This window comes from Sorex fumeus, unplaced genomic scaffold, assembly GCF_029834395.1.
Source record: "Sorex fumeus unplaced genomic scaffold, SorFum_2.1 ptg000043l, whole genome shotgun sequence".
Lineage (NCBI taxonomy): Eukaryota > Metazoa > Chordata > Mammalia > Eulipotyphla > Soricidae > Sorex > Sorex fumeus.
Genome location: NW_026606100.1, coordinates 4,667,208 through 4,693,649, shown reverse-complemented (window position 1 = coordinate 4,693,649; position 26,442 = coordinate 4,667,208). Strand labels below are relative to the sequence as shown.

The following is a 26,442-nucleotide window of genomic DNA, read 5'->3' as shown; positions in this document are numbered from 1 at the left end:
CCCAGCCCTCTCCTAATGCCTTTTACTGCACTTACCATGATGTGGGGCTGGAGCGATAGCACAGTGGGTAGGGCGTTTGCCTTGCATGTGGCCAACATGGGTTCGATTCTTCCGTCCCTTTCAGAGAGCCCAGCAAGCTACTGAGAGTAAGCCGCCCACACGGCATATTCAATATGACAAAAACAGTAACAAGTCTCACAATGGAGACATTACTGGTGCCCACTCAAGCAGATAGATGAACAACGGGAAGACAGTGCTACAGTGCTACCATGATGTGCAATTACTCTACTGATTTGTTTGGTGGTCAAGAGAGGTATCTCCTTCTAGTCAACACCGTGGGGTTTAAACCCTGTCATTTTTTGTCCCCACTGAATCTCTAGGACTGGGAATCAGGGCAGACGCTTAATAACCAGCTGCTGACTGAATGGATGGAGGGACGGAGGGCTGCAGGCCGAAGGCCGAGGCTGCCGCTCTGTGGCCACACTGAGAACTGCAGCTTCTCCACAGGACCCCAGACAAAGGGCCCTCCCCCGCCTCCCCACCCACCCAGGAGCATGGCTGGATCCACACAGAATCTGTCCCTCCAGGTGGGGGTAGACACCCCTCCAGGGAGCTTGCTTCATAAGCTGAGGTGCCAAAACCACTCAGGTTGGGTTGTGGGCCATCAGGGAGACCACCACTCCCTGGGGTTCAAGACTTAGGCCTCAGGGGCTGGGTGCAGGGTCAGGGCAGGGGGACAGGTGTGGGGAGAAGTCTAGGAAGGCAGAGGTCCCGCGGGGTCCTAAGCTTAACCCTTCTCTGGAGAGCTGGGAGTCTAGCAGGGGCCCCACAAACAGCAATGTTGGTGCCAGAAAGGGATACCCACTTCCCACGGACTGGCCCCCAGGGTGAGGGGGATCAGTCAGGCTTCGCCTTGCCCGAGTCTCATGTCTAGTTTGGGGGCCCAGGACCCACGTACACAAAGCCCATAGGACAACACAGAGGCACCTTCCTGAAGGGTTCCCTTTGCACAATGAAATGAATTTTAAACATCTTCACACTGGAATACACCCAGGTACTGTGGTGAGATTTTTTGCTTGTTTGTTTTGGTGGGGTGGGGGCATACCCAGCAGTGCTCAGGGCTTATTCTTGGCTGTGTTCAGAGATCACTTCTGGCGGTGCTCAGGAGACCGACCCTATGGGGTGCTACGGATTGGACCAGGGGCTGCAAGCACCCTACCTGGTGTACTATCGCTCCGGCCCCTACATCAAGGTATTGTGTAAGCAACACTGGGCATTTTAAAAATCACATGATGTAGGGCCAGAGCAGTAGAGTACAGGAGGTAGAGTGTCTGCCGTGCACGTGGCTGACCTGGATTCCATCCCCAGCATCCCATAGGATCCTTTGAGCACTGTCAGGAGTAGTTCCTGAGTGTAGAGCCGGGAATCATCCCTCAGCCTTGCAGGGTGCCCAAAATAAACAAGACAAAAAGCAAAAAAGCAACAAAACAGAACAAAACAAATGCATGATGAAAAATTCTCCAGTGATTTTGGACTCTCAATGGCCCTGCTGTCCACCCCTTAGCTATGCTAGACAAGGGGCATGATTCAAAGGAGTTTCTGCCTGAGGACAAGGTGGGGTGAGCACAGCCCCCACACGAGGGTTAAAGCTTTAGGGAGCAGGAGGCAGGGTGACCTTCTGCGCCACCCCCACGAACTTGCCCTTGGAGAGGCCCCCTCCTGCCTGCCACCTCCCCACGCCCTGGCCCTGCGAAGGGGCTGCCTCACCTCCTGCTTCAGCGAGGCCACGTAGGTCCACACATTGGTGGCAGGGTCATAGCACTCCACAGCGCTGAGGTCGTTGTGGTAGTCGCGGCCGGCCACGGCGTAGATGCGTCCGCCTACCACGCACACGCACAGATCGGCGTGCTCCTGCTGCAGGGACTGGATCTGGAACCAGCGGTTGTGCCTCGGGTCATACCTTTGGGGGACAGGAGGAGACAGCACGTCGCTAACAGGTGAGATCCCGCCGGGGCCCCGTGCTCCTGCTCCATCCAACCCCCACATACCCACCCAGCTGCCAGATGCACACAGGCAGGGTGTGGGGGAGCCCAGTGGACCCTGGTCAGCGTGCACCCCCCACCCGGCTTTCAGGCCACGTCACGCCCTCCTGCAGGGACAGTCTGCTTTGTCTCGGCCCACCCTGCACCCATCCCTTCAGCCTCCTGGCCTCACTAGCGGGGCTGTCTATCCACTCAAGGTCCCCCTCCCGGCACGCACTGGGCTGTGGGGGTCCCAGAGAGGAGCAGCGAGGGGCCAGCAGCTGTCCTGGCGCCAGGGCCCCCTTCCCGCCTGTCACAGCAGCTGTCCGTAGGCCGCAGTTCCTCTTCCCTTTCCAGGTGGCTCATGCTCAGCCCGGCTGCTGATTTCCAACTCGGCCACCAAATGCCTGCGAAGCCCCCTCAGTTGCCTGGTCCTGAGCGGAGCTCCTGGCCCCTCTGTCCCCGTGCCATCCTACCTGGCCAAGCCCCTGCACACACACCAAAGTCCCCATGCCTCCAGCCAGCACCTACACCCCTGTCCCAGTAATTCATCCTGGTCCAGGGCTCAGCACCCTGGCCAGGGCCTCCCTGCCCTCTTTCTCCCCAGGCCCCAAGCCTGGTGCCCTGGTGGGACCACATGGAGGGAACTGACAAGCCAGGGATGGACAACCACAGAGCCCCCGGGGCCAAGTCCTTAAAAGCCTCAAAGCCCATTGTCTCCCCCCCATCTCCCCTCCTGTCCCGGCCTTTCCCCAGGCACTCACCAGGGCACCCCATCTGAGCTCCTGCTTCTGCAACCTCTCATTATTATTATTATTATAATTGTGTTTGTGCCACACCTGGCACTGCTCAGAGCTTACTCCTGGCTCAGTACTCAGGGATCACTCCTGGCAGGCTCGGGGTCCATACAGGGTGCTGGGGGTTGAACCCGGGTTGGGCTGAGTGCAAACGCCCTGGCACACCGAATGGCTCCAGCCCCATCTCTTTGACTATTATTACATTCTGGTTTTCTGGGCCATGCCGGGCTGTGCTTAGGGGCTACTCCCAGTGGGAAGCTCAGGGTTGCTCCCAGTAATGTAGATGCGCCCTCGTGTGGGTGTGTGTGTGTGTGTGTGTGTGTGTGTGTGTGTGTAGAGGGAAATAGGCCCAACCCCTACATGCAAAGCATCTCCCTCATCCTCTAGTCTCTTTAATACCTGTTTGGGTTTTTATTTTTTATTTTTTGGGGGTTTGTTTCGAGGTCACATCCAACAGTGCTCAGGACTTATTTCTGGTTCTGTCCTCAGGGATCACTCCTGGTGGGGCCTGGGGGGCCAAATGGGATGCTGAGGGTCAAACGGAAGTTGGCAGCCTGCAAGGCTTTACTCTGACTCCCTCTCTGGTCCTGGGGTACCTCCACCCCACAGCCTGTGAGCAGTTGAGGAAAGCCTTTTCCAGGTCAGCACTTGTACTCCTTTACCAAAAGACCAGCCCCGGACACCACTAGCAGACTTGGGCTGCGCTGGGAGGAGGGAACAGAGCTCTCTGTGGCCTGTACTGCTGCAAGGCTGATGGGCGGAGAGCGTAAGTCCCGTCCTTCACCTGCTCAGATGCTCCCAAGCCGCTTCCTCCTCCAGCACCATCTGGCCAGTCCCTGGTGCCAGCTGAGATTAGAGGACACAGATGCCTCATGGTGGGGCCCTCAGGAGGGGCACGTCCCGGTGGATCCTCCCGATCTGGAGTCCACTCGGCGTGCCTCAGCCCCTCTCAGGGTGCGTGCAGACATCCCTTGTGCTCTTACATGTGCTTCGGTTCCTGTGCTGTGCACTGGGGTGTTCTCCCCCACCGAGAAGAGCGGCCACCAGGAACCCTAAAGGCCTGTGTGTGCACATGGGGTCTCTGCTAACCTGAAGGTGTGGGGCCTAAAAGCAGGTTCCTCAGCAGCCATGACAGCCGATAGCTAACATTAAGTCTCAACTAGGCCTTAATTTCTGTTTCCCCAAATCAGGACTTGCAGTTTCTGGTAAACTCCAGTTGAATAATTCGCCAAGATAAGGAATAGGGCAGTTGCGTCTGGCCGGTCATGAAGGGTGACTGTACCCTCCTTAGAAACTGTTGCTAACCATTGCCTACTGGCTGACCACCATTGTAATAGAGCCAATGCTAAAGATAGATCAGTATACAAACCACTTCGTGATTGAACCCTATATAAACTGCTTATGATTTGGAGTCGGGGTCCTTGTCAAGGCGCCACTGCGCTGGATGAGACTTGGACCCCAGCTCGGGCTAGTAATCAAGTTCCTTTGCTTGTGCATTATCGTGTGTGGACCTAGGCCTCCCCGCAATTGGGGATCTGAAACTTGGGCGCAACATCTGGTGCGCTGGCCGGGAATCCCCAGTGGTTGAGATCCCTCCACATTGGACATGGGAACCTTATCCAAGTTCTGCCAGTTTCAGAAAGCTGGACTGAGTGGCCACATTTTGCCGGTTTCGGAAAACCAGAGTTTTGCCAGTTTTGGAAAACTGGACTCTTTGGAGAAGTCTGAGGCCCAGTTTGTTTGGGGGCTGTTTTGCGGTGCCGGGTCTCACACGAGCGAGGCATGCACTCTGGTCCGAGGATCACTTCTGAACTCCCCGGCCTTCAGACGGTCCCTGGCTTGGGGCAGGTCCTGCCCTGGCTGCTGACTGGGTTAAACCACGGTGACCGCGTGAGAAGCAGGGACCATGTGATGCGGTGCAGGGGATTAAGAGGAAGTCAGAGTATGACGCTGTTTCCGGGGGAAACTGACTGCAGAGAAGACAGTACCTAGTACTCCCCGTCAGCATAAGCACTACAGGGGAGAGAGAAGGAGAGGGGACGAGAAGGAGAGGGGCCAGGAACCAGCTCAGAGGGCGGAGAGTCAGCGTGGCAAACCCAAGACCCAGAGTTTGATCCCTGCCACCACACGGACAGACCTCCAAGGACTGCCTGGTGTAGCTGTTGGTTGGTCCCCGAGCACTGCCTGGTAAGCCCGAGCACCGAGAATGGGCTTGCTGACTCGCACGGCTGAGTGCTGGAAACTGTCAGGCCTGGCACTGCCAGACAGAGATCCATCAGAGTGGCCGGGGTACCCCTGGCACCACCAAGAGCAAAGGAAGGTGAGAGTATCACCTGCCAGGCAGTAGGGCTGAGGTTGGCAGAGCTCTCTTCTAATGAGACCTGAGTGACAGCCAGGGGACGTCCAGCTGTGCAGGGCAGGCCAGGTGGAGGGTCCAATCAGGGAGGTCCCATCACAGGTCAGGAGGTGCTGGCCCCCGCCTCTGCTGTACTTGGTGCTTATTCTCATACATTTCTCTTCCCCTTGGGGCAGTGGGTAGGGTGTCTGCCTTGCATGCAGCTCACCGGGGTTCTATCCCCAGCACCACATGGCATCCCCAAATACCATCTGGAGTAATTCCTGAGCAGAGAGCTAGGAGTAACCCCTGAAGACACCATTGCCAAGAATGGTGTCCCCACCGGGAAAAAAAAATTCTTTTTTTGTATATAAAGTTTCAGTTACTTTTATGAAGATTTTGCATTATTCTATCATAAACTCAGAAGTGAAGTTGAGAATTGATACAAAAAATGTTCTGAGGACAGATCAACCACCAGGAGTGATCCCTGAGCACAGAACTAGGAGTAAGCTGTGAAAATCACTGGGTACGGCCAAAATAACAAAACAAAGAAGAATAAGTCCAGAGCACAGCAAGGTGTGGCCAATACCCCCCAAAAAAGTTATGAGGGCCTTAGTAAATTTATTTTACTATGAGAATATTTAACTATTTTCTTTCTGTTTTTTTGATTTGGGGCCTAGCCTAACCTGGTGACGGTCAGGGTTTACTCCTGACTGCATCCAGGAGTTATTCCTGACGGTGCTTCGAAGGACCATACGGGACATCTGGGATGGAACCCAAGTTGACAGCGTGGAAGGCAAGTGCTGTGTCCGCTGTACTACTCACTTTGGCCCCAGAACATTGAAATATTTTTATAATTTTTGGGCTATTTAAATATTCATATTATTTAAATATATTTATACATTACATCATGTTATTTAAATGCATAAATATTTATATATTTATAACAATATAAGTATTTTTATAATTTGTTTTTGGACCACAACCAGTGATGCTCAGGGGTTACTCCTGAGTCTGTGCCTATGAATTACTCCTGGTGGGCTCAGGGGACCATATGGAATTTTGGGGATCAAACTTGGGTTGGGCATATGCAAGACAAATGCCCTACCTGCTGGACTTTTGCTCAAGACCCCTGTTTTTATTGAATGTTGAAATGTTCTTTTATAAATATATATATTGGGACTGGAGAGATAGCACAGCAGGTAGGGCATTTGCCTCGCACGCGGCCAACCCAGGTTCGATTCCCAGCATCCCATATGGTCCCCTGAGCACCGCCAGGAGTAACTCCTGAGGGCAGAGCCAGGAGTAACCCCTGTGCATCGACGGGTGTGAATCAAAAAGAAAAAAAAAAGATATATATATATTTCCATAATTTACAGTTCTATGATTATGTTCCCATGATTGATATTATTAGTGTTTCAAGTTCATTATTGTTAAAGCCATTTTTCTTGTGTTTTTTTTATTTGTTTTTGTGAAGCCAAGTTTTTTTTTTTTTGCTTTTTGGGTCCACCCGGCGATGCACAGGGGTCACTCCTGGCTCTGCACTCAGGAATCATCCCTGGCAGTGCTCAGGGGACCATATGGGATGTTGGGAATCGAATCCGGGTCGGCCGTGTGCAAGGCAAACGCCCTATTTGCTGTGCTATTGCTCCAGCCCCAAAGCAATTTGTATTGAAACTTATTTAGAAAGATATGAGGGGAGGGGAAGGAGACTGGGAAATACATGTTCAAGAGAGAACACGGGCTCCTCTAGAGTGGAAACAGGCCAGCAAGGAAACATCGAGACAAGCAAGCGAGATAGATGCATGTTTAAGGGCTAACACAGGCTTGAAGAACAAGCCTTGTTATTAAAACCTTAGTATTGTTTTTAATTTTCTGGAGCCACAGCTGTGTTTGAGAGCTATTCCCAACTCCTCTCCTTGCTCAGAGATCACCCCCAGTAGTAATCCCTGGAGTTTGGGGGACCATGTGATGCTGCATACAAATAACAACTCAGCCTTTGTACGCTCTTTCTCTGATGTTAAAACATTTTGTTTGCTTTTTCCTGGGACACACAGTGGCACTCAAGGGTTACTCCTGGCTCTGCACTCAGGGATCACTCCTGGTGGGGCTTGGGGCCCGTATGTGGTGTCAGGGATTGAATCCAGGTTGGCTGTGTGCAAGACAGGACCTTTCCTGCTGTCTGTCTCTCCAGCTCCTGAAAAATTCTTTGAAATATTAACAATCACCAAAAGGTCTAGGGAAAAGACTTATTATTCAAAGTCAGTTCAGGGTACAAGTCAATACTCAGTAGCCTGTGTACAGCTTTACTAGAAAATGGCCCAAAAGCTACGTGGGTGGGTTATGACTCTTGCCTTGCATACGGCTGACTCTGGTTCAATCCTCCGCACCCCATATGGTCCCCTGAGCACAGAGCCAGGATAAGTTCTGAGCACCACCGGGTATGGCCCAACACCCTGCCCACCAGGGGAAAAAAAGGGCAATGTGGGTGATACAGATGAAATCAGAAAAGGAGGAGGAGAGAAAGACGGGGGGGGGGGGGGGGGCGGGGAGGGGGGGAGAGAGAGAGAGCGAGAGAGAGAGAAACACTGGCATACTGGAGATAAATACAATTTGCTCTAGACAGAGAGCTTTTTGTATGTGGTTTCTGCCCTGACACTTCAACACATGCCCTTATAATTCCCTAACCGATCGAGACGGAAACCCTACCTGAACTGCTACCACTTCTTGTTTAAATGGCCAGAGGTCAGAGAGCTCCAGGGGGGAGCGCATGAGCTGCACATACCGGCAGGGTCCTAGGGAGGATCCCTGGAGGCAAAAAAATTAAACAAAAAAACCCTTTTTTTTAATCTTGTTTTTTTACATTTTGAGACTGTTGAGCCAGAAGAGCAGCAAGGAGAGGAAGAAAGGAGCACTGACGGCGAGAGCTTGTTTTGCTTTGGGGCCATACGAGGTGGTGCTCAGGGCTCTACCCAGGGGTCTCTCCAGGTGCGCTTGAGCCATAGTCCAGGGGTACAGCTCTTGGCTTGCTCTTTGGCTGACCTGAGCACCTTCACCCAAAAACTAAAATAAGAAAGAGACTCACTCTGTCGAGGACAGACCCCTGGCGTCCCCTCGGTGTCTGCCATCGCAGGTCACACCCAGCCCCCCAACCGCAGGGACCCCTGACTGGAGTGTGAGAAGTCATCACTGGTGATGAGGACTGAGTCCATCTTGGGCCACCCAGCGGATGTCCACAAAAGGGAAACTCTGGGGCAGTCCAGAGAGGAACCGACACGGCCCTCAGGGCGTGACCAGCTGGAAGCAAGAAGCAGCGACAGCTGTTGCCCAGGGCTGGCCTCTGTGTGGGACAACTGCCCTGGAGGTCTGGCCTTGCTCTCCAAGAAGGAAAATAAACCCCAGGAAACAGGATTGGGACTTGGCTGGAGGGAAGCCGGGGCTTCCACATCCAGCGGGACAGCCTTGGGTGACGGGGACAATGACAGCATTGCTTCCTCCTTCCTGAACCCTCTCCAGCCTCCTGAGTAATCACACCTGCTGCTGAGCCTCAGTTTTCATTCATTTAAAGAAGGTGCTTTGGAGCCTGCCTCAAGTGCAGGGGGAGAAGGCAGCTGGGATAGATAAGGGACCATTATGACAAAGACAGCTGTAAATGATCGCTCTGGAGAGGAACTGTGTGCTGAAGGTAGGTAAAGGAACAAACACGAGGGTCTTTCAGTACCTTTGTTGCAGACCACAGAGCCCAAAAAGAAAGTGTGGGGGGGGGGCGGGGAGAGAAAGAGAGGGAGAGAAGGAAAATGCCTGCCACAGTCGCTGAGGCAGGCTGGAGGGGGGTTGCCAGGAGGGAAACTGGGGTCGCAGGTGGTGGGAAATGGACACTGGTGGAGGGATGGGTGTCGGATCGTTGTATGACTGAAACCTGATCATGATCAGCTTTGTAACTGTGCGTATCTCACAGTGACTCGATTTTTAAAAATGAAAAGTTAATTAAAAATAAATAAAATAAAAAGTAAAACAGAACAGATTAAAAACTAAGTAAGAAAAATACATAAGGGGCTTTGGGGCTGGAGCAAAAATACAGCGGGTAGGGCACTTGACTTGTATGCAGTGACCCGGATTTGATCCTCAGCACCCCATATGGTCCCCTGAGCTTGCCAGGAATGATTCCTGAGTGCAGAACCAGGAATAAGCCCTGAGCAACACCAGATGTGGCCCGCGCCCCTCTCCCCCCAAATAAATAAAAGAAGCTTTGTTTCCTCCTCCTCAATCTTGGTCACCAGACCTGCTTCCGGGGGTTATGGCCAAACCAGAGCCCCCCGCACCCCCCCACCCCAGGAAACAAACAGCACACAGGAATGTGATTTCCCACTTGTAGCAAAATCTCCAGAAACCAAACCAAGGTCCTGTGCAAAGGACCTGGAAACCGCATAGTGTTGCCTTCTTCGGCCCAAATACCTGAACTTCTGCAACGGCAGCCCCACAGACCAACAGAGCCAGCAGCAGCCCAGAGCCTGCAATAGTCCCTGACGCCCTCATACCTCCTCTGGGGACCTCCCTGTACGTGGATAATGACCAGACCAGGCTGGGGGTGGGGCCTCCGGCCTTTCCTGCTTCTCGGGGCCCAGACCTGTGTGCTCCAGAAAACAGAGGCCCCAGGATGCCACCCTTGCCGCGGCATGTGGGGGAGGCAGCAAGAGTGGAGATGTGTGGGCTTCCAGAGGGCGAGACAGACAGACAGACAGAAGAGGGTCCTTCCCGCCAACCCCCCTTCCTTCCTTTGAAATTCTCTCTCCTGAGGCAGTCAAGTGCAGGTCCAAACTGGGCTTAGTGGGACAGTAGTGTGACAATTGTCAAGCCGGGAAATTTGGAGGGGGAGGGGAGAAGGGTGACGTCCGGCAAAGCTCAGGGGTCACTCCTGTCTCTGCACTCAGGGATCGCTCATGGCGTTGCTTGGGGGACCATGTGGGTTTTGCTTGCAAGGCAAGTGCCCTACCCACTGTACTATGTCTCTGGCCCCCTGCCCGACCCACTGTACTGCCTCTCCGGCCCCCTGCCCGCGAATTTCCGAAGCGGCGAAGGGAACCAGAGAGATCATTTCAGGCCCCCTTTTCACTTGGCATCCCTGCCCATATGTCTCCTCTGGGTGAACATGGCTAAGAATCCACAGCAATAGGGGCACCCAGACCCGCCCCAGGGACGATCCAGATCAGCCCTGCCCAGGGGGTGCGGGTATGTCCTCGTAGGACTCAGCTCCAGCCCAGCCCGCTGAGCCCGGGGAACCCCCATCTCGGGGCTACGCCCGGACGGCTGCAGTCTCTTCCTACCTCCAACATCGGGACTCGGCTCGGAAGCCCTGGACGTTGTTGTCCCCCCCGATCAGATACACAAAGTTGTTGAGCACCGCGATGCCCTGGTTGGACATGCGGGGGGCGAGGGAGGCCGTGAAGTGCTTCCACTCTCCCAGCCGGGGGTTCAGGTACTTGGCCTGGTCGCTGAGCACCGTGGACGGGGTGGAGTGGATGCCGCCGAAGCCCACCACGCACTGGAAGTCCGAGCGCAGCTCCGTGTGCGGGCCCTGCAGGCTGGGCTGCAGGCTCTCGTTCTGGTGGTACAGGAGGGCGCTGGCCACTGTGTCCCGCAGCGGGCTAGGCTCCAGCTTGTCGTGCAGCCGCTGCAGTGCCTCGGCCTCCATCAGTGGGAAGCGCACTGTCTCTAGGAGCTTCGGGGCCTCGTGCAGGGGCAGCTGGTCAGCCTGCACCTGCTCCAGGGAGTAGTGGTAGCGCAGGGCGCCCTCGTACACCTCCGCCTCGCAGGACACCTCCAGGCGGTTGCTGCTGAGGAGCGCGTAGACCTTCTCCAGGGGCAGCTGGCGGTACTTGTCAGTCTGAGAGAAGGCCACAAAGTTCTTGAGGATGTAGGTGTCCAGCTGCTCCGTCAGGCGGCTCAGGTCGAACAGATCTGCCAGCCGGTACACGTCCAGGATGTTCTCCTCGTCCACCCAGGACATGAGGAAGTCGCAGCAGAAATGGATGATCTCTGGGATCTGTGAGGAGAAGGCAGGCTGTTGGGACCTGGGCTGGCGAGGGCGTCAGAAGCAGGAGGCAGGGACGGCGGCCCGGCCCTCACCTCTGCGACCTCTGTGTATGGCCACATACCCTCCGCTTTTTCGTCGCGCTGGTCTGGTGGACCCACACTGCCCCAACATGAAAAAGTCACTGGGCCCCTGACGGCTGGCTGGGGAAGGATCTGCAGGACATTTTCTTTTCTTTCCTTTCTTTTCTTTTTTTGCGGGGGGGATATGTGTGTGTGTAGGTGTGGAGGGTTTGTGCCACACCCAGCACTACTCATGGGTTACTCCTGACTCTGCACTTAGGGATGACTCCTGGTGGGGCTTAGGGGACCATGTGGGATGCCTGGAAACAAATCTGGGTAGGCTGTGTGCAAGGCAAATGCCCTACCTGCTGTCCTATTGCTCCAGCCCTGGATTTGTGATAAATTTTCAATCTCTGTATCTCAGTTTCCTTATCCATAAAAAAGGAATAAAGAGGGAAAAAGAACCATGGAAAATGGGACTATGTACGGAAAATTCCAAGTCGAGAGCAGAGCCTGGATATATGTGAGTCATTAGCCAGACTGAAAGCCGGGGTCTCACGAGAAACAGCCAGCATTTGCATCCCATTCACACTCCCCCCCACTGCCCGGCTGGTCCCCAGGGCACCACCCCAAGCCCCACTGCTGCCTGAGGCCTGGACAAAGCCGTCCTCGCTCTCGAGTAGATCCTGAACCACCCCCACGAGGCCCACTGCAGAGTGGCCCACACACTCACCAGGCTTCCTAGAAAGCTGATCCGAAACTCTGCCTGGGTCCTGGGTGCCAGGAAGTGCAGAGAGGGACTTGGGGGCTGCCCGGAGGTGCAGAACACCTGGCAGTGCTCAGGGCTGACTCCTGGCCCTGCACTCCGGAACCACTCCTGGTGGTGCCCAGGGGACATATGGGGTGCCGGGGATCGAATTCGTGTTGTCAGTGTGGAAGGCAAGTGCCCTACCCGCTGCGCTATCACACCAGCCCCAGTGCTGCGGAATTCTTCAGGGAAAAGGGTGTAGAATCACCGTGAAATTCAGCATTCCTTCCTTATCCCAGGTTGTCCGTGGACAGGGCAAGTGCCTTAGCCCCTGAACTCTCTCCAACTCCGTGCTTCAGGACGTTTCTAGTGCTTGCCGGGTGATGTGCTACAGTCGCCTGGAGACTGTAAAGTGCCTGCTCATGTCTGTCCCACAGGGTCTTCCCCAGGCTTCGTTAGGTCCTAATTAGCTTCACCTGACCATTCATTTTCTCTCTGATATGGGCATTTCTGCTTCGTCTCTTATCCCAAAACACTGCAATTTGGGGGTTGGGAGGGGTAGGAGAGTAGAGCAGCTGAGGTGCTTGCTGTGCACGCGGCTGACCTGGATTCGATCCCCAGCACCCCATATGGTCCCGCTGAGCCCGCCAGAAGTCATCTGTGAGTGCAGAGCCAGGAGTAAGCCCTGAGCATCACCAGGTGTGGCCCAAAGACCAAAAAATAATTAAAAAAAAAAAACCCACTATGAGGGGCTTGAGTGATAACACGGTGGGTAGAGCGTTTGCCTTGCATGTGGCCAACCCGGGTTCGATTCCCAGCATCCCATATGGTCCCTTGAGCACCGCCAGGAGTAATTCCTGAGTGCATGAGCCAGGAATAAACCCTGTGCATCTCCAGATGTGACCCAAAAAGCAAAAAAATAAAAATTAAAAAAAAAAACCCACTATGATGTGTCATAGAGTGGGAGAGCAAAGATCAACCTCTGGGCAGGAGGCAGCCTGCCCTGCCTGGTCTGAGAAAGGACCGTGGAACATATTGTTCCTTCCTGTCCTTGGTGGTCTCAAGGCCCCAACCCCAAGGTGAAACGAGAACGCATTTTCTGCCCATGATCTGGCTGGGTTTCAGACCCTCCAATGTCTTTGGAGACAAGAGATTCTAACCTAGAGCCCAAAGAATATGGAGGGTGGGAGGTGGCTGGTGGGGCAGGGGGATGGGGAACAAACCAGCCCCTCCTCCACCTATTCTAAGAGCAAACAGGATGCAGCGCCTGGTGACCTCGGCCCCACTACACTGTGGACCTTTGCTTTAAAGCAACATTGTTGGAGGATTTGGTGTTGGAAAACAGGAGGCCTGTAGGAGCATGTGGGGGGGGGGGGGGGAGATGTGGGGGTGGAATGGCAACATTGTGTAGCTTCCCAAGCTGAAGGATCAGAGCTGCTCAGGTCCCCTGGGGCCCCCTGATGTTCTGTGGCCCCTCTGGTGGGCCCACAGACACTGGGGAGCTGGACCCCTGCGGCCATTGCAATGGGTGTGGGACAGCTCTGAGGGGGAAGGGAGAAAAACACTGGATCTGGGAGGATGGTAGGATGGAGACAACCAGACAGACAGACGGGCTCAAGGAACACAAGCTGCCCAGGGGGCTGAGGGGATAGGCACAGCACCGGGTGGCCAGGAGACACGACCGGGGTGTGAAACATGGAGAAGAGGCACCCAGACAGCGAGTCCGCAGGTGGCTGGACACTGGAGGAAGCGTGCGGGGGTTATCAAAGCAGTAATGCCGGAGACTCCAGGAGCAAAGACACTCTGACAAAGGGCTAGCGGGATGGCACAAAGGGCAGGGGCACCTCTCACTGCATGCCTGCATGCCTCCCCCCGCCGAACATCACGAGGTGTGCTACAAAAAAGCAAAGAAAAAAAGGAAGACAAGACTGCTCTGGCACAATTTCACTAGCTCATCTGTGGGTATGTGGAGTGCCTTGAGCATAGGCCAGCCACAGTCTAACCCTTGGCTCCACCCCATGTGCACATACACACACCCACACCCACACCCACGCACCCCTTGGGAGGAAGCTCTGACAGAAGGGAGGGAACAAAGGAGGAGCAAAGGCCAGAGTAAGCGGGTCTACGTGAGCGGTTCCTGCAGGGCTCCCGCCTGGGGTGTACTATGCAGCACCGCAGGGCACTCCAGCTGCCCAGTGATGAGTCGGCCTGTCAAACGGGCGAACCTCACCTGAAGTTGGCAGGCAGCGACCAGCGTCTCCTGGACATTGCTCAGGCTGAGCTCGAGCTCCGAGGTGTAGATGAAATGCAGGATTTGGCACATGGCATTGTAGGACACTCCGTGGATCAGGACCTCTTCCTGCTCCATCTCCTTCAGCCCCCCAGCAAACATCCCTCTGCAAAGTGAAGACAAGACAAGGGAATTTTACCAGCTGGGCCCCTGCCCTGGCCAAAGAGAGGGGCAGCATCTGGCCGGGGGATTGATGTGGCAGCCGTGTGCCCACAAGCCCCCAGTCAGTGCAGAGATGGTACCCCAGAGTTCCTGGCCACGGCAGGGTAGCTGTCTGAGAAATCACCCTGTCTCCAGACACCCCACGGGGTTTATGAGAGAAGCAGTGAAATAGGAGGGAACGAGAAATCTTAAAAATTGGACGTATATTTACTGAGTGCTCAGTAAATGCCAGGGGCATTCAAAGAGCGGAAGAACTAGAGAAGCAATGAGACAGCAGTGTTCAGCCGAGAGGGGAAGATGAACGGCAGCAAAAGCATGTGAGGCTGTGGGGGCGCTCGGTCGGAGAAACCGGGCACCTGATGCTGGCCTGTCCCGTGAGAGAGCCATGAGGCTCCAGCTCCAGGAACTGAGACCGGGCCTGCACCGACCAGGTCCTGGGGCCTGGGTGAGCTCAGCCCCTCCCTCCCCCCACCTGCCCCAACAGCAAGGTAGCAGGGAGAGGAGGAAATGAGGGGGAGAGCTGGGGCCAGGTCCTTCGAGCCCCAGGGTAAGGGAAGTCTGCACTGAAGCCCAGTAGGAGATGCAGTCAGGGAATTTCCCAGGAGTTGTGAGCTTTTCGCAGACTGGGGTGTCTATTGGTCAGAGAGGAGGGGCTGAAAGCCTGGCCCCCCAGGGGTGGGTGTGTCTCAAGTGCAGCTGAAACCCCCAGGGCCAGGAGGAAGCACACAAGCAGGTGCGCACAATTGCTGCTAAACCTTGGTGTGCTGGGGGCTGGGCAGTGGTGCAGCTCAGGACGAGGGAGGAAGTGGAAGAGGCAGCAAGAGTCCTTTGGTGGCTCAGAGTTGCTCAGGGCGCTCACAGGAAGGGGATGGCAGTCAGGCAGAGACAGGAGCCCAACCCCCACAGCATGAAAATGACACTATGGCTATTTTTTTTTTCTTTTCCGTTTCTGGGCCACACCTGGCTGTGCACAGGGTTTACTCCTGGCTCCATGCTCAAGGAATACTCCTGATGGAGGTTTTGGGGTGTAAGGTGGGGTTTTGGGGGTGCCGGGATCAAACGTGGATCAGCCATGTGCAAGACAAGGGATTTCCCCACTGTACTATCTCTGCAGTCCCGTATTTTAATATTTTCAACGAGGTAATAGTACAAATGGTGCAAGACTTGAAATATACGAAAGGCTGCTATGACAGTGTCTCTCTCCCTTCTGTCCCTGGCCATCAGCTTCTCTGCCCAACAGTACTCCACACGGTTACGGTCTTCCCGTTGTTCATCGATTTGCTCGAGCAGGCCCAGTAACATCTCCATCATGAGACTTGTTGTTACTGTGTTTGGCATATCGAGTGTTTGGCATATCCGCACACCTCTTTTTTTTTTTTCTCCTCATGCTTTGACTTACACCTCAGAAAGGCTTCCTGACTGGAATCATCCTGTTACTGTAAGGGTGGTCTTCAAGGCTCGCCCTGCTTCTGGGGGGCACAGATTGGGTGTCACTCCTCTGCCAGTGTTTCATCCAACTGGGAGCCCTACACCCATGACACATGGCTATGCGTGTGCTATTCACTGCTGTGAAAGCAACTGGGTTTACCCACATTGATGCTTTGACAGTATTGTTCCCACCTCTCCTCACATAACTGCTCACAGTGAAACGGAAGGAGTAACAGGATTATTCCCTCACCAGCTCTGGAGAGGAAAACCCTCACAGCCAACAGGACCTGTAGGAGCTGTCTCTACCCTCCTTTCTGATTGATCAGGATTATTTCTCATTCCCTAGGAGACTCTTGATCTTGTCAAATCAAATAAATGTATCCATGGGAGATGAGTTATTTATTTTTTTTTAAAAATTCACTTCAAATCTTCTGATTTTATGCTTTTTCCTCTAGGCAGGACTTTTTTCCCCTGAAGGTAAACTTGCTTTCTTTTTTCCTTTTGAGCCACACCTGGCTATGCTCAGGGGCTACTCCTGGCTCTGCACTCAGGAATTACTCCTGGTTGGGTTAGGGGACCATATGGGATGCCAGGAATTGAACCTGGATCAGTCACATGCAAGGTTTGCAAGGCCCTACCTGCTGTACTATTGCTCCAGTCCCTTCCTTCTTTCCTCCTATTGTGTGTGTGTGAGCTATGTCATACTTGGAAAGACTCTCCATCTGAGATTATATTCAAAATTGCTTCCTCCTAGTTTCTGGTTTTTGTTTGTGTGTTTTCCTTTCATGTTGGAAAACATGAATCAGATCCACCTGGCATTTCTTATTGCCCACCTGTGACAGGCCTGCAGGATAAAGATCCTGACAGGGGTATGTGTTCCCAAAAGCCCCCCAGCTCTTCTGGGGACCCTGCTCTGCTCCGCCCCCACCCCACACCCCTCATCCAGGCTTCAGTGGCAGGTTCAATCCGGCGGCTCTGCAGGACACATCAGTAGTGGGTAGGGCAGGCGCCTTCCATTACCTCTGTTCTCAAAACTGTGGCTTTGCTTTGTGAATTTTGGATTTTCAAACCATTTTGGGCAATCCCCTACAAGAAACCTTCCTGGAATTTTTACTGGGAATCCATTAAACCATCAGAGCAGCGAGGGGTAGGGGGCGCTCCCGCCTCTCTACGGATGGCAAGGCTTGACTCTGCACATCAGCTTCTGGGTCTCTGGCAGGCCTAGTGCACGGATCCTAGGATGAGTCTCAGAGGTTTGCCCCACAGGCGGCCCCAGCACGCTTTCCCAGGCCCAGTGGTCCTGACACACTCCTAGCCTGTGTTCTGCATGACCAAAACCTCCTAGCACTGCATGGTTCCCCGAGCACCACTGGGAGCCCCCCACCCCTCACAAGCACAACGCAGGGAGTAGACACTGAGCATCACTGCCTGTGGTCTAAGGCCCCTGCGTCCTCCCAAAAGGATCTGGGAAAGTGTTTGGATCCCATATGGAGAGGGGAGGTACGAGACATTTGGGGGACAATCAGTGACAATTAGGAAATTTGAATATGCACTCACTAGAGGATAAAATTATAGAATGAGCATAAACTATCTTAGCTTTGTAGTTGTATTAAAGATGCTTAGAGGTGGGGCTGGAGCGATAGCACAGCGGGTAGGGCGTTTGCCTTGCACGCAGCCAACCCGGGTTCGATTCCCAGCATCCCATATGGTCCCCCGAGCATTGTCGGGAATAATTCCTGAGTGCAGAGCCAGGAGTAACCCCTGTGCATTGCTGGGTGTGACCCAAAAAGCCAAAAAAAAAACAAAAAGAGCAAAGCATTGTAATCTGTCATATCTTCAACTTCTCTGAAGAGAAAAAGGCAAATGCTAGCTAATGAATCTAGGTGAAAGGCACAGTGCTCATTGCTCATTTTTTAATTCTTTTGTTTTTTGGACCATATCGGCTGTGCTCAGAGATCCCTCTTGGCAGAGCTCGGGGATCATACGCTGGGGATTGAACCTGGGGCGGCTGTATGCAAGGCAAATGCCTTCCCCACTGTGCTCTTGCTCCAGTCTTTGTTTCCATTTTTTAACTTTTCTGTACGATTCACCTGTTTTTTTCTTTCTTGGGGGGGCGGGTTAGGGACACTCTGTGATGGTCAGGAGTCACTCCAGAAAGTGTTTGGAGACACTCTACATGGTGCCAGGGATGAAGTCTAGGGCTCCCTGGCACATAGCATGTGCTCTGAGTCATCTCCTTGGCACTGGGATTCACTTATTTTTTTTCTTTTTGGGTCTAACCCGGTGTTGCTCAGGGGTTACTCCTGACTCTGCACTCAGTAATTACTCCTGGAGGTGCTCAGGAGACCATATGGGATGCTGGGAATCGAATCCGGGTTGGCCGCGTGCAAGGCAAATGCCCTACCCGCTGTGCTATGGCTCCAGCCCCTCACATTTTCTCTTTCTCTGAAACTTTTAACGAACCGGACAATATCAGTAATGATAAAAACCCCAGGGGTGTACATACAGAATGATTGTTTTAGGTGATGAGAAACTCCCTCCTGCTGGCAGCAATCTCCACCCATTTCTGAGCACTCCCCTCGACACACTGGGACTGGCCGGGAAACTGCCCATTCCTTGGGGTCAAGGCCCTTCTCTGTGCAGGGCAGAGAATCCAGAGGAACTGGGGATGCAGCACCTAGGAATGGGCTCAGGACTCGAGTGGAAAGACATCTGGTACTTGAGCCAATGTGTGTCGTGGAGCCCGTCAGAGCTCAACTGCACAGCCACCTTCATGGCTTGGGTCTTGGTGGCGTTCTCCCCACGCAGAGACGCCTCATGCCAGCCTGGCGCCGCTTTCCAGGCCCTGCTGCTGCGTGCGGTAAATGCAGGTCGCAGTCAGCGTTAACACAACCTTCCAGGCACTTCACCCACCACCGCTGCCGCCTCTCCTCCTGGTGCGTCTCAGTTTGTACCAAGTTCTGACTTCTTGGCAATGCCACGTGTATGGATGACCCCGGTTAGATCCCCAGTTCCCCAAGCACCACCAGGATCGATCCTTAGGCACAGAGCCAGGAGTATGCCCTAAGCAATGACTGATGTGGCCCAAAAAACAGATTACAAATGGAGGGAAAGGCTAAAAAAGAAAAATATATAAAAACACATTCATAAAAGCCAGGAGACAGAAACAACCCAAGTGCCCAACCATAAATAAGTGGATTCACACGTGAACAACTGTTCTACCTGCAAAAGTAAATTCTGGGGCTAGAATGATAGTACAGCAAGTAAGGCACTTGCCTTGCATACAGCTGACCCGGGTTCAATCCCCAACATCCCATACGGTCCCCTGAGCACCACCAGGAGTGATCCCTGAGTGCAGAGTCAGAAGTAACCCCTAAGCACTACCAGGTGTGGCCCTCCAAAAAGGAAATTCTAACATATGCTATGACACGGGTGAAACTGGAGAATATATTAAGAGAAAGAAGTCAGTGACAAAAGGACAGATCTATGATTACACAAGAAGCAAGAGGTTCTTGGGGCAGTAACATTCAGAAGCAGAAAGCAGAAAGGGAGGTTTCCAAGGTTGGCGGAGCAGGAACTGCAGCTGCCTAATGGGTTCATAGTTGCAGTTTTGCAAGAGGAAAAGCTGCCAGAGACTGGACGTGTGACTATATTTAACAGTTTAACACAGAAATAGTTCAAAGGGTAAAATTTGTTTTTGCTTTGTTTCTTTTTGATTTTGTTTTTTGGGGGTGCGCACTGGTAATGCTCGGGGGCTATTCCTGGGTCTCTGCTCAGGAAGGACCCCTTGCAGTGTTCAGGGAATTTATATGGTGCGAGGACTTTGAACAGGGATTGGCCATGTGCAAGGCAAGTGCCTTAACCCCTGTACTATCTCTCAAGTCCTTGCTAATTCTTTCGTGTATTTTGGTTTGGAGGCCACACCAGGTTGTGCTTGGGGATCACCCCTTGTGATGTTAAGGAGACCACATGCAGTTCTCGTGATCAAACTGGGGTCAACCACAGGCAAGGTAAGTGATGTACCTGCTCTCCTATTCTCCATCCCCCTGCTGTATTATTTTTATTTTATTTACTTTTTGATTCCTGGATCACACCAGCTGTGCTCCTGGCTTACTCTTGGCCCTGCACTCAGGAATCACTCTGGCAGGCTAGTGGGATCATATGGAGTGGTGGGGATTGAACCTGGGTTGGTTGTGGGCAAAGCAAGCACCTAAGCACTGTACTATCTCATGTCTCCAACCCCATGTTTTTAAATCACAATTTTTAAACACAAACTATTCACCGGTACTTCAGCAGCAGGGGACCCACCAAAGAGTACCATAAAACATTCTCTGGTACAGAGACAATAAAGGTAGTCAGGATGTCCCATGGTACAAGGTAGTTGTGCCTCTGATGTAAGGTAGGGAAATATTTCCTGTGTCGGCGTGTGTAGGAACCCCCAGTATTCCCCCATTCCTTGAAGCAGAATTCAGATTTCAATTAGAATAACACTGGGTCCGTGCCCATCTGAGGTCATACGCCATGGGGTCTTGCTCGGTACTTCATATCCAAACCCCTCAATATTTCCAAAGCAAAGTGTATGGAGATACACACTCAAGGCTGATAACATAGACTGGCTCTGGTAATTCAGGGTGGGTTTGGTGGTTTCATCCATTCAGCCAAATTTATAAAAAATAAACAAAACATACCCAGCTTCCTGGCCACTCCCCCAGCCCCACCTCGCCAACAAAGATCAAGGATTAAGCATCTATCCATGAACAAAAACAGCTCCAAGAAACCTCTGGAACCTCTGGGACAGTGGCTGCCCTTGCACTACCTGTGGGCCTGCACCAGTTCCAAAGAAGACTAGCCAACTTGCCATGGTTGAAAACCAAAGTCCTACCCAAGGATGTTTTAGCAACAAAGTGGGGGGGGGGGGGGGGGGGAAAGACTTTCAATTTCAAAGCTTTTGTTCTTTCGTGGTGTGTGTGTGTGTGTGTGTGTGTGTGTGTGTGTGTGTGTGTGTACAGGAAAGGTACTTTAGCTGTGGGAATGGATACTGAATGCTCTCATAGGCCGGCTTACTGTGCTTGCAGAGGCTAGTTTGCCCTTGACTGACAGAGGTCTTGCATTGTAAGAAAGATTCCCTAAAATGGAACTAATTTTTTGTTCAGGTACAAATTATTTTTTGTTCACGCTAGGGTCTACAACTTTGCAAGTTCTACGGGGCCCAGTGGAGCTCTGGGTGCCAAGTATCACTGAGATAATCACACTGTCACGAATAAACAAGCTGGAGTTCTCTTCTGCATGTCGGTGCCTAACCAATTTCTTCCGAGGGGATGAAGGGTTTGGGCCATACCCAGTCACTTTCAGTAGTGCTCAGGGGACCATGTGGTGCTGGGTGTCAGACCCACAGCCTCCCACATGCAAGGCAAGTGCTCTCTACCACTGAGCAACCTCCCTGATCCTTGTCTACCCAATTTTGATGCCAATGTTACGTAAACTTGGAGAACTCTCTCTCTCTCTCTCTCTCTCTCTCTTTTTTTGCTTTTTGGGTCACACCCGGCAATGCTTAGGGATTACTCCTATCTCTGCACTCAGGAAACTCCTGGCAGTGCTCAGGGGACAATATGGTATGCTGGGATCAGCAAACCCGGATCAGCCTTATAGGATAACATTGCTTTGCCCCTTCCCCCTTGCCACGAGGAAATCTGGTTTATTACAGTGCTCCTGAGGCACCTTCATTCCGTTGTGTTTATCTGTAAACTCTTCTCCTCCCCAACCAGTTAATCAGCTTTTCCCCTAATCAGAATCTGTTAATTATTATAAGGTCAGATCCTTCTAGGACACTGAAATTGAATTGTAAGTTAATACTGTCTTTCTCCTCTCCTTATGTCTCTTGAATGTTTGCTGGACAAGGAGAGGAGAAACACACCCATGGGATTCCACTCTTGGGTGGGTCTTCCTGCTGAGAGATTATTTGTCAAAGAAGAGGCTTTCCCTGTTGACTGTGACCACACCTATGTGTAATTGTTACCCCAACCCCTCATGCTGGGGGATATAATGAGACTGTAAGAATGGGCAAGGGGAGGCAGAGGAGAGAGAGAGGAGTGGATGGAGAGAGGATTGGAATAAACTGCAACTAAGACCAACCAGCCTGGCCCTCGTTTCCTTCCTTCACTTGCCCAGCACCATCGACCTCCCCGGGGTGGGGGAACCGGCGTGACACTACCGAACTCAGGTGGCGGGAGAGATAGACCTGCTGCTGTCCTTTTTGAGTTTACACAAGCCTCATGCAAGGCAAATGCCCTACCCGCTGTACTATCACTCCGGCCCTTGAGAACCTCCTTTTGCCCTGCCCTGGAAGTTTAACTGGCATTGGGATTTGCACAATGCCCTGGGCTGGAGAGACAGCAACAGCCAGCTCTGCTCTGGCCCACAGGCGCTCACACCCAGGGAGGAGGGCATGGAGGGAGTCCCTAGATCCCTGCATACACAATGCAGGGAGGAGAGCAGGAACCAGCCCAGGAGTTTTGTACAGGGCAGAGTAGAGGAGCACAAGGTACCAAAGGAGACACACAGTGGGCTGTAGCTAACAACCACCAAAGCAGGGCGGGGGAAATGGCACAAAGGGCTGGGGCATGTACTGTGCCCGTGGGAAGCCTGAGTTTGATCCCTGGGTACCACTGGGAACAAGCCCTCAAACACTGCCAGAAATGGTCCCAAAGCAAACAAACAAAACCAACCAAGCAGGAAGACCTGAGATTCAGTATGACCTTCTCTAAGTCCTCAACCACGGGTGGCAGGATCAGAGCAGAGGAGGCCCGGGGGCTCCCAGCTCTGTGCCCAAGAGGCCAGCAGCCCTGACTGCCAGAGTCTGAGAAACAGCGGGGAACAGACAGGAAACAGACAGGAAAGGTTCCTGGGAGGAGCAGGCCCCTAGGTTGGAAGTCAAAGAGTGTTCCTTGAGCAAGAAAGGCAGAAGCACCGCATTGCTGAGGGAAGAGTAAACCATAGTGGCAAGAGCACCCCAGGGCAGGAGGGGACACAGCTCGTCTGCGTGCAGAGCTCCCCTGGTGTGCAAGGATGGGAAAGAGAGGCCTGGAGGGTGGCAGGTGCGGGAAGCATGTGAGATCGCGGGGATGGGGTGGGGAGGTTGTGAGGGGACGGTGATTTTCAACCTTGTATCACATCTGGAGGCGCTCAAGTGTGATAGGGAACAGCCAGCTGGCTTAGAACTTCACATCTTGAACTGGAGCAATAGTACAGTGGTTAGGGCATTTGCCTTGCACATGGCCAATACGGATTCAATCCCTGGAATCCCATACGGTCCCCCCAGCACCACCAGGAGTAATTCCTGAGTGCAGAGCCAGGAGTAACCCCTGCGCTCCCAAAAAGCAAAAAAAAAAAAAAAAAAAAAAAGACAGAACTTCACATCTCAGGACCAGAGAGCTATAATACAGCAGGTAGGGCATTTTAGCCTGTGGCGGCCCGGGTTTAAGCCCCAGCATCCCATAGGGTTCCCTAAGTCCACCAGAAGTGATCCCTAAACACTACCAGGTGTAGCTCCAAAACAAAAAAAGAACCTCACACCTCAAGCAGGCTCTGTTTTTTTAGATCTTCCCAGAGGGAAGAAAGCTCCTTTCTCGCTTCACTCATCCCCAGGATTGATCCCTGTGGGCCCTCAAGGCAGGTCATCTCACACAGCCTCCTGCCCTCTGGCTCCCAGGCATCCACCCAGGTGTGCAAACTGCTCACCGGACACGAAGAAGTGAAGCAGCACCATCGGCCCTCCCCTGTCCTGTGCCACTGTGGCTGCTGGGACACACACACACAACACACACACATACCCCTACCTGAGCCTAATACTCCCCATTCTTAAGGTAGGTGCCTCCCACCAGGGGTTGCCTTAGAACAGCTATGGAGAGATCATGGAGCTGCTCCCGTGGGAAATAGAGGACCACACAGAAAGTAGCTTTAGTTTTCTTCATTTGCTAGTTGTTGGGTTTTGGGGTTTTTTTTCCTTCCATTTTTAGGACACACAACACCTGTCTGGGTGCTCAGGGTTGCTCCCGGTGGTGTCCAAGGGACCACGTGTGCACAGCCTGTGCTAGGCCCCCAGTGCCTAAGCGCTACAAAGTGGCATCTGTCACTGTCTTTGGGGAAGAGCAACAAAGGAATGACAGTTGGGACAGCCTGTCTGGGGACAAAAGCTCCAGCCTGCAGGAAGGCTCCATGGAGGATCCAGCAGGTCCCACGCCTGAGGACCCCTCCAACACCGGCCAGGTGGGCCCTAGGGTTGGGTCTTCCCAGCTGAGTCCTCCCTTCAGAGGCTCTCAGCATACCTGCTCCACCAAGTGTCCGACGTGCTCAAATGTGCTCAAGTGTCCACTGTACTTCAAGGCTTGAGAAAGCCAAGAGCTGAACCTGTGAACTGGAGGACCACATCTGCCCCAGGAGTCACGGGGACTCTGTCTTCATACACTCCCTCCGGTGAACTGGAGACTCTCCAAGCATTAAGACACTTATGTTTTTGTGTCATATTCAATGTGCTCAGGATTTCTTTCTGGCAGGGCTCAGGGGGTAGGTAGGGGAAGTGGCATATGAGGTGCCAAGATCAAACCTGGATCAGGTTTACTTGCCCTGCAAGCGTGTTACCTGCTGTACTATCTCTCAGGTCCCCATAAAGAGATATTTTGCACAGGGTCTCTGGTGAATGGGAGGCAAATGTGGGGACGGGGGAAACTGGTGGAAGGAGTGGGAGCTGGTGTTAAACAACATATGCCTGAGACCCAATCACGAGTAAGTTTGTAATTTCATGGTGACTACAAAAAGTAAAATAAAGGGCCGGGGGGTGGGGGGGGGAGAAGAAATATCTTGCACAGGGCCTGGAAGACAGTACGAGAAGTTAGGGTGCATATCCAGGCTCAATTCCCCGGCATCACGTGGCTTCCTACATCACCAAGTGCAGTCCAAGAGGCTCTTGAGCACCACCAGAGAGGCCCGAGTGGTCCCCAGGGCCGTATCCTCAGGTCCAAGCACTGAATCACTGGCCAGGTTGGCCAAGAGTTTCCAGGAGTGGGGCCAGAGTAGTAGTATAGCGGGTAGGGAGTTTGTCTCGCATACAGCCGACCCGACCGACCAGGGTTTGATTCCTGTCATCCCATATGGTCCCCTGAGCACTACCGGGGTGATTCCTGAGTGTGGAGCCAGGAATAACCCCTCAGCACTGCCGGGTGTGGCTCCAAAACAAAAACACCCAAACCAAAGAACTGCCAGGAACGGCCATAAGCATCATCGGACACTGCTTGGGAGGTCCAAATAGATACATAATTTTGCAGTCTGGGGAGATGGTTCAAAGGGCTGGAATGCATGCTTTATTTCTTCTTTTTTTTCTATCCAGGCTATGCTCAAGGTTTATTCCTGGCTCTGTGCTCAGAGACCACTTCCTGGCGAATCTTGGGGAACCATATGTAGTGGCAATGCTCAAACTGGGGTTTATCTCTGTACTATCCCTTTGATCCTGCAGTGCATGCTTGATATGCAAGAGGCCGGAGTTCAATCCTGAGCACTTTGTTAGTCCCCCAAACACCAGGCTCTACAGTCCCCCCACCCACCATTTTTTCTAACTACACATGAGGGCTAGAGCAAACCCTTGGAGGTAGCCATGCAGTGATCCTTGGCATTGCACATGGTCCCCCAAGGAGGCCCTGAGCACCACTGGGTGGTGCCCAAATCCCCCAAATAATATTTTTTACTTGATCATTCTGAAAAATCATGATATACAAACTACAACTGAGATTTGAAGACAAAAGTGATCGAAGAGAATCAGAGTTGGGTTTCTTTTAAATTACTGGGAGATACAGTTACAAAGTTGTTCATGATCTGGTTTCAGTTGTATAATGTTCCAATACCCATCCCTTCACCAGTGCACATTTCCCACCACCAATGTTCCCAGTTTCCCTCCTGTGACCTCCTGCTCACCTGCCCTGAGCCTTACCTGTGCAAAATGAGGGTAGGATGCCAATTCTACCCAGTGTGTCATGAGGAGGGATGGGGTGACACAGACAGCCATGAGACACCCAGGGGCAGACAAGGGGGCACAAAATGTACAGTGTCATAAGCTGCAAGAACCCAGGGAGGAGCCACACGAGTGTCAGCCAGGGAAAGGGCCAGAAGGGTGACCTGTCACTTCCTGAAGCCTCTGTCAATGTGCTCATGTTATCAAGTGACTGCCTTCAGTGCCCACAGGCAACTAGAGGTCCTGACACTGGCCCAGGGCACATGGGCACTTCCAGGCAGCATCAGAACACTGTGGGGGCGGGGAGGGCGTGGAGGCAGGTGCCATTGAAAGATAAGTTGCAAAGCATCATAATTAAAAAAAAAAGCACTTAAAAAAACTTGCATAAGTAGAGAGAAAGCAAACATGACAAAACGTTAACAAGTTGTATACAGGTTGCATTACTGAGCTCAACTTTTTCACAGATCTGAAGCTTTCCTTACTGAAACGCTCAGTGGAAGCCAGAGTAATGTAGGAAGAAAACTTACTTGACACCAAGACAACTTGGGGCAGAAAGTTCATTTTTCGA

General features: G+C 52.8%; 1 protein-coding gene across 1 annotated transcript in view; it reads right to left on the bottom strand.

Annotated features, from left to right (window-relative positions):
• The window catches only part of KLHL22 (kelch like family member 22), a 41,179-nt gene that overhangs the window by 6,950 nt on the left and 7,787 nt on the right, over window positions 1-26,442 (bottom strand). Inside the window, exons 3-5 of the mRNA XM_056120699.1 lie at window positions 14,225-14,390; window positions 10,478-11,196; window positions 1,768-1,960 (exon numbers count right to left, since the gene is read on the bottom strand). Coding sequence (XP_055976674.1) covers window positions 1,768-1,960; window positions 10,478-11,196; window positions 14,225-14,390 — 1,078 coding nt within the window. The remainder of the gene's footprint in view (window positions 1-1,767; window positions 1,961-10,477; window positions 11,197-14,224; window positions 14,391-26,442) is intronic.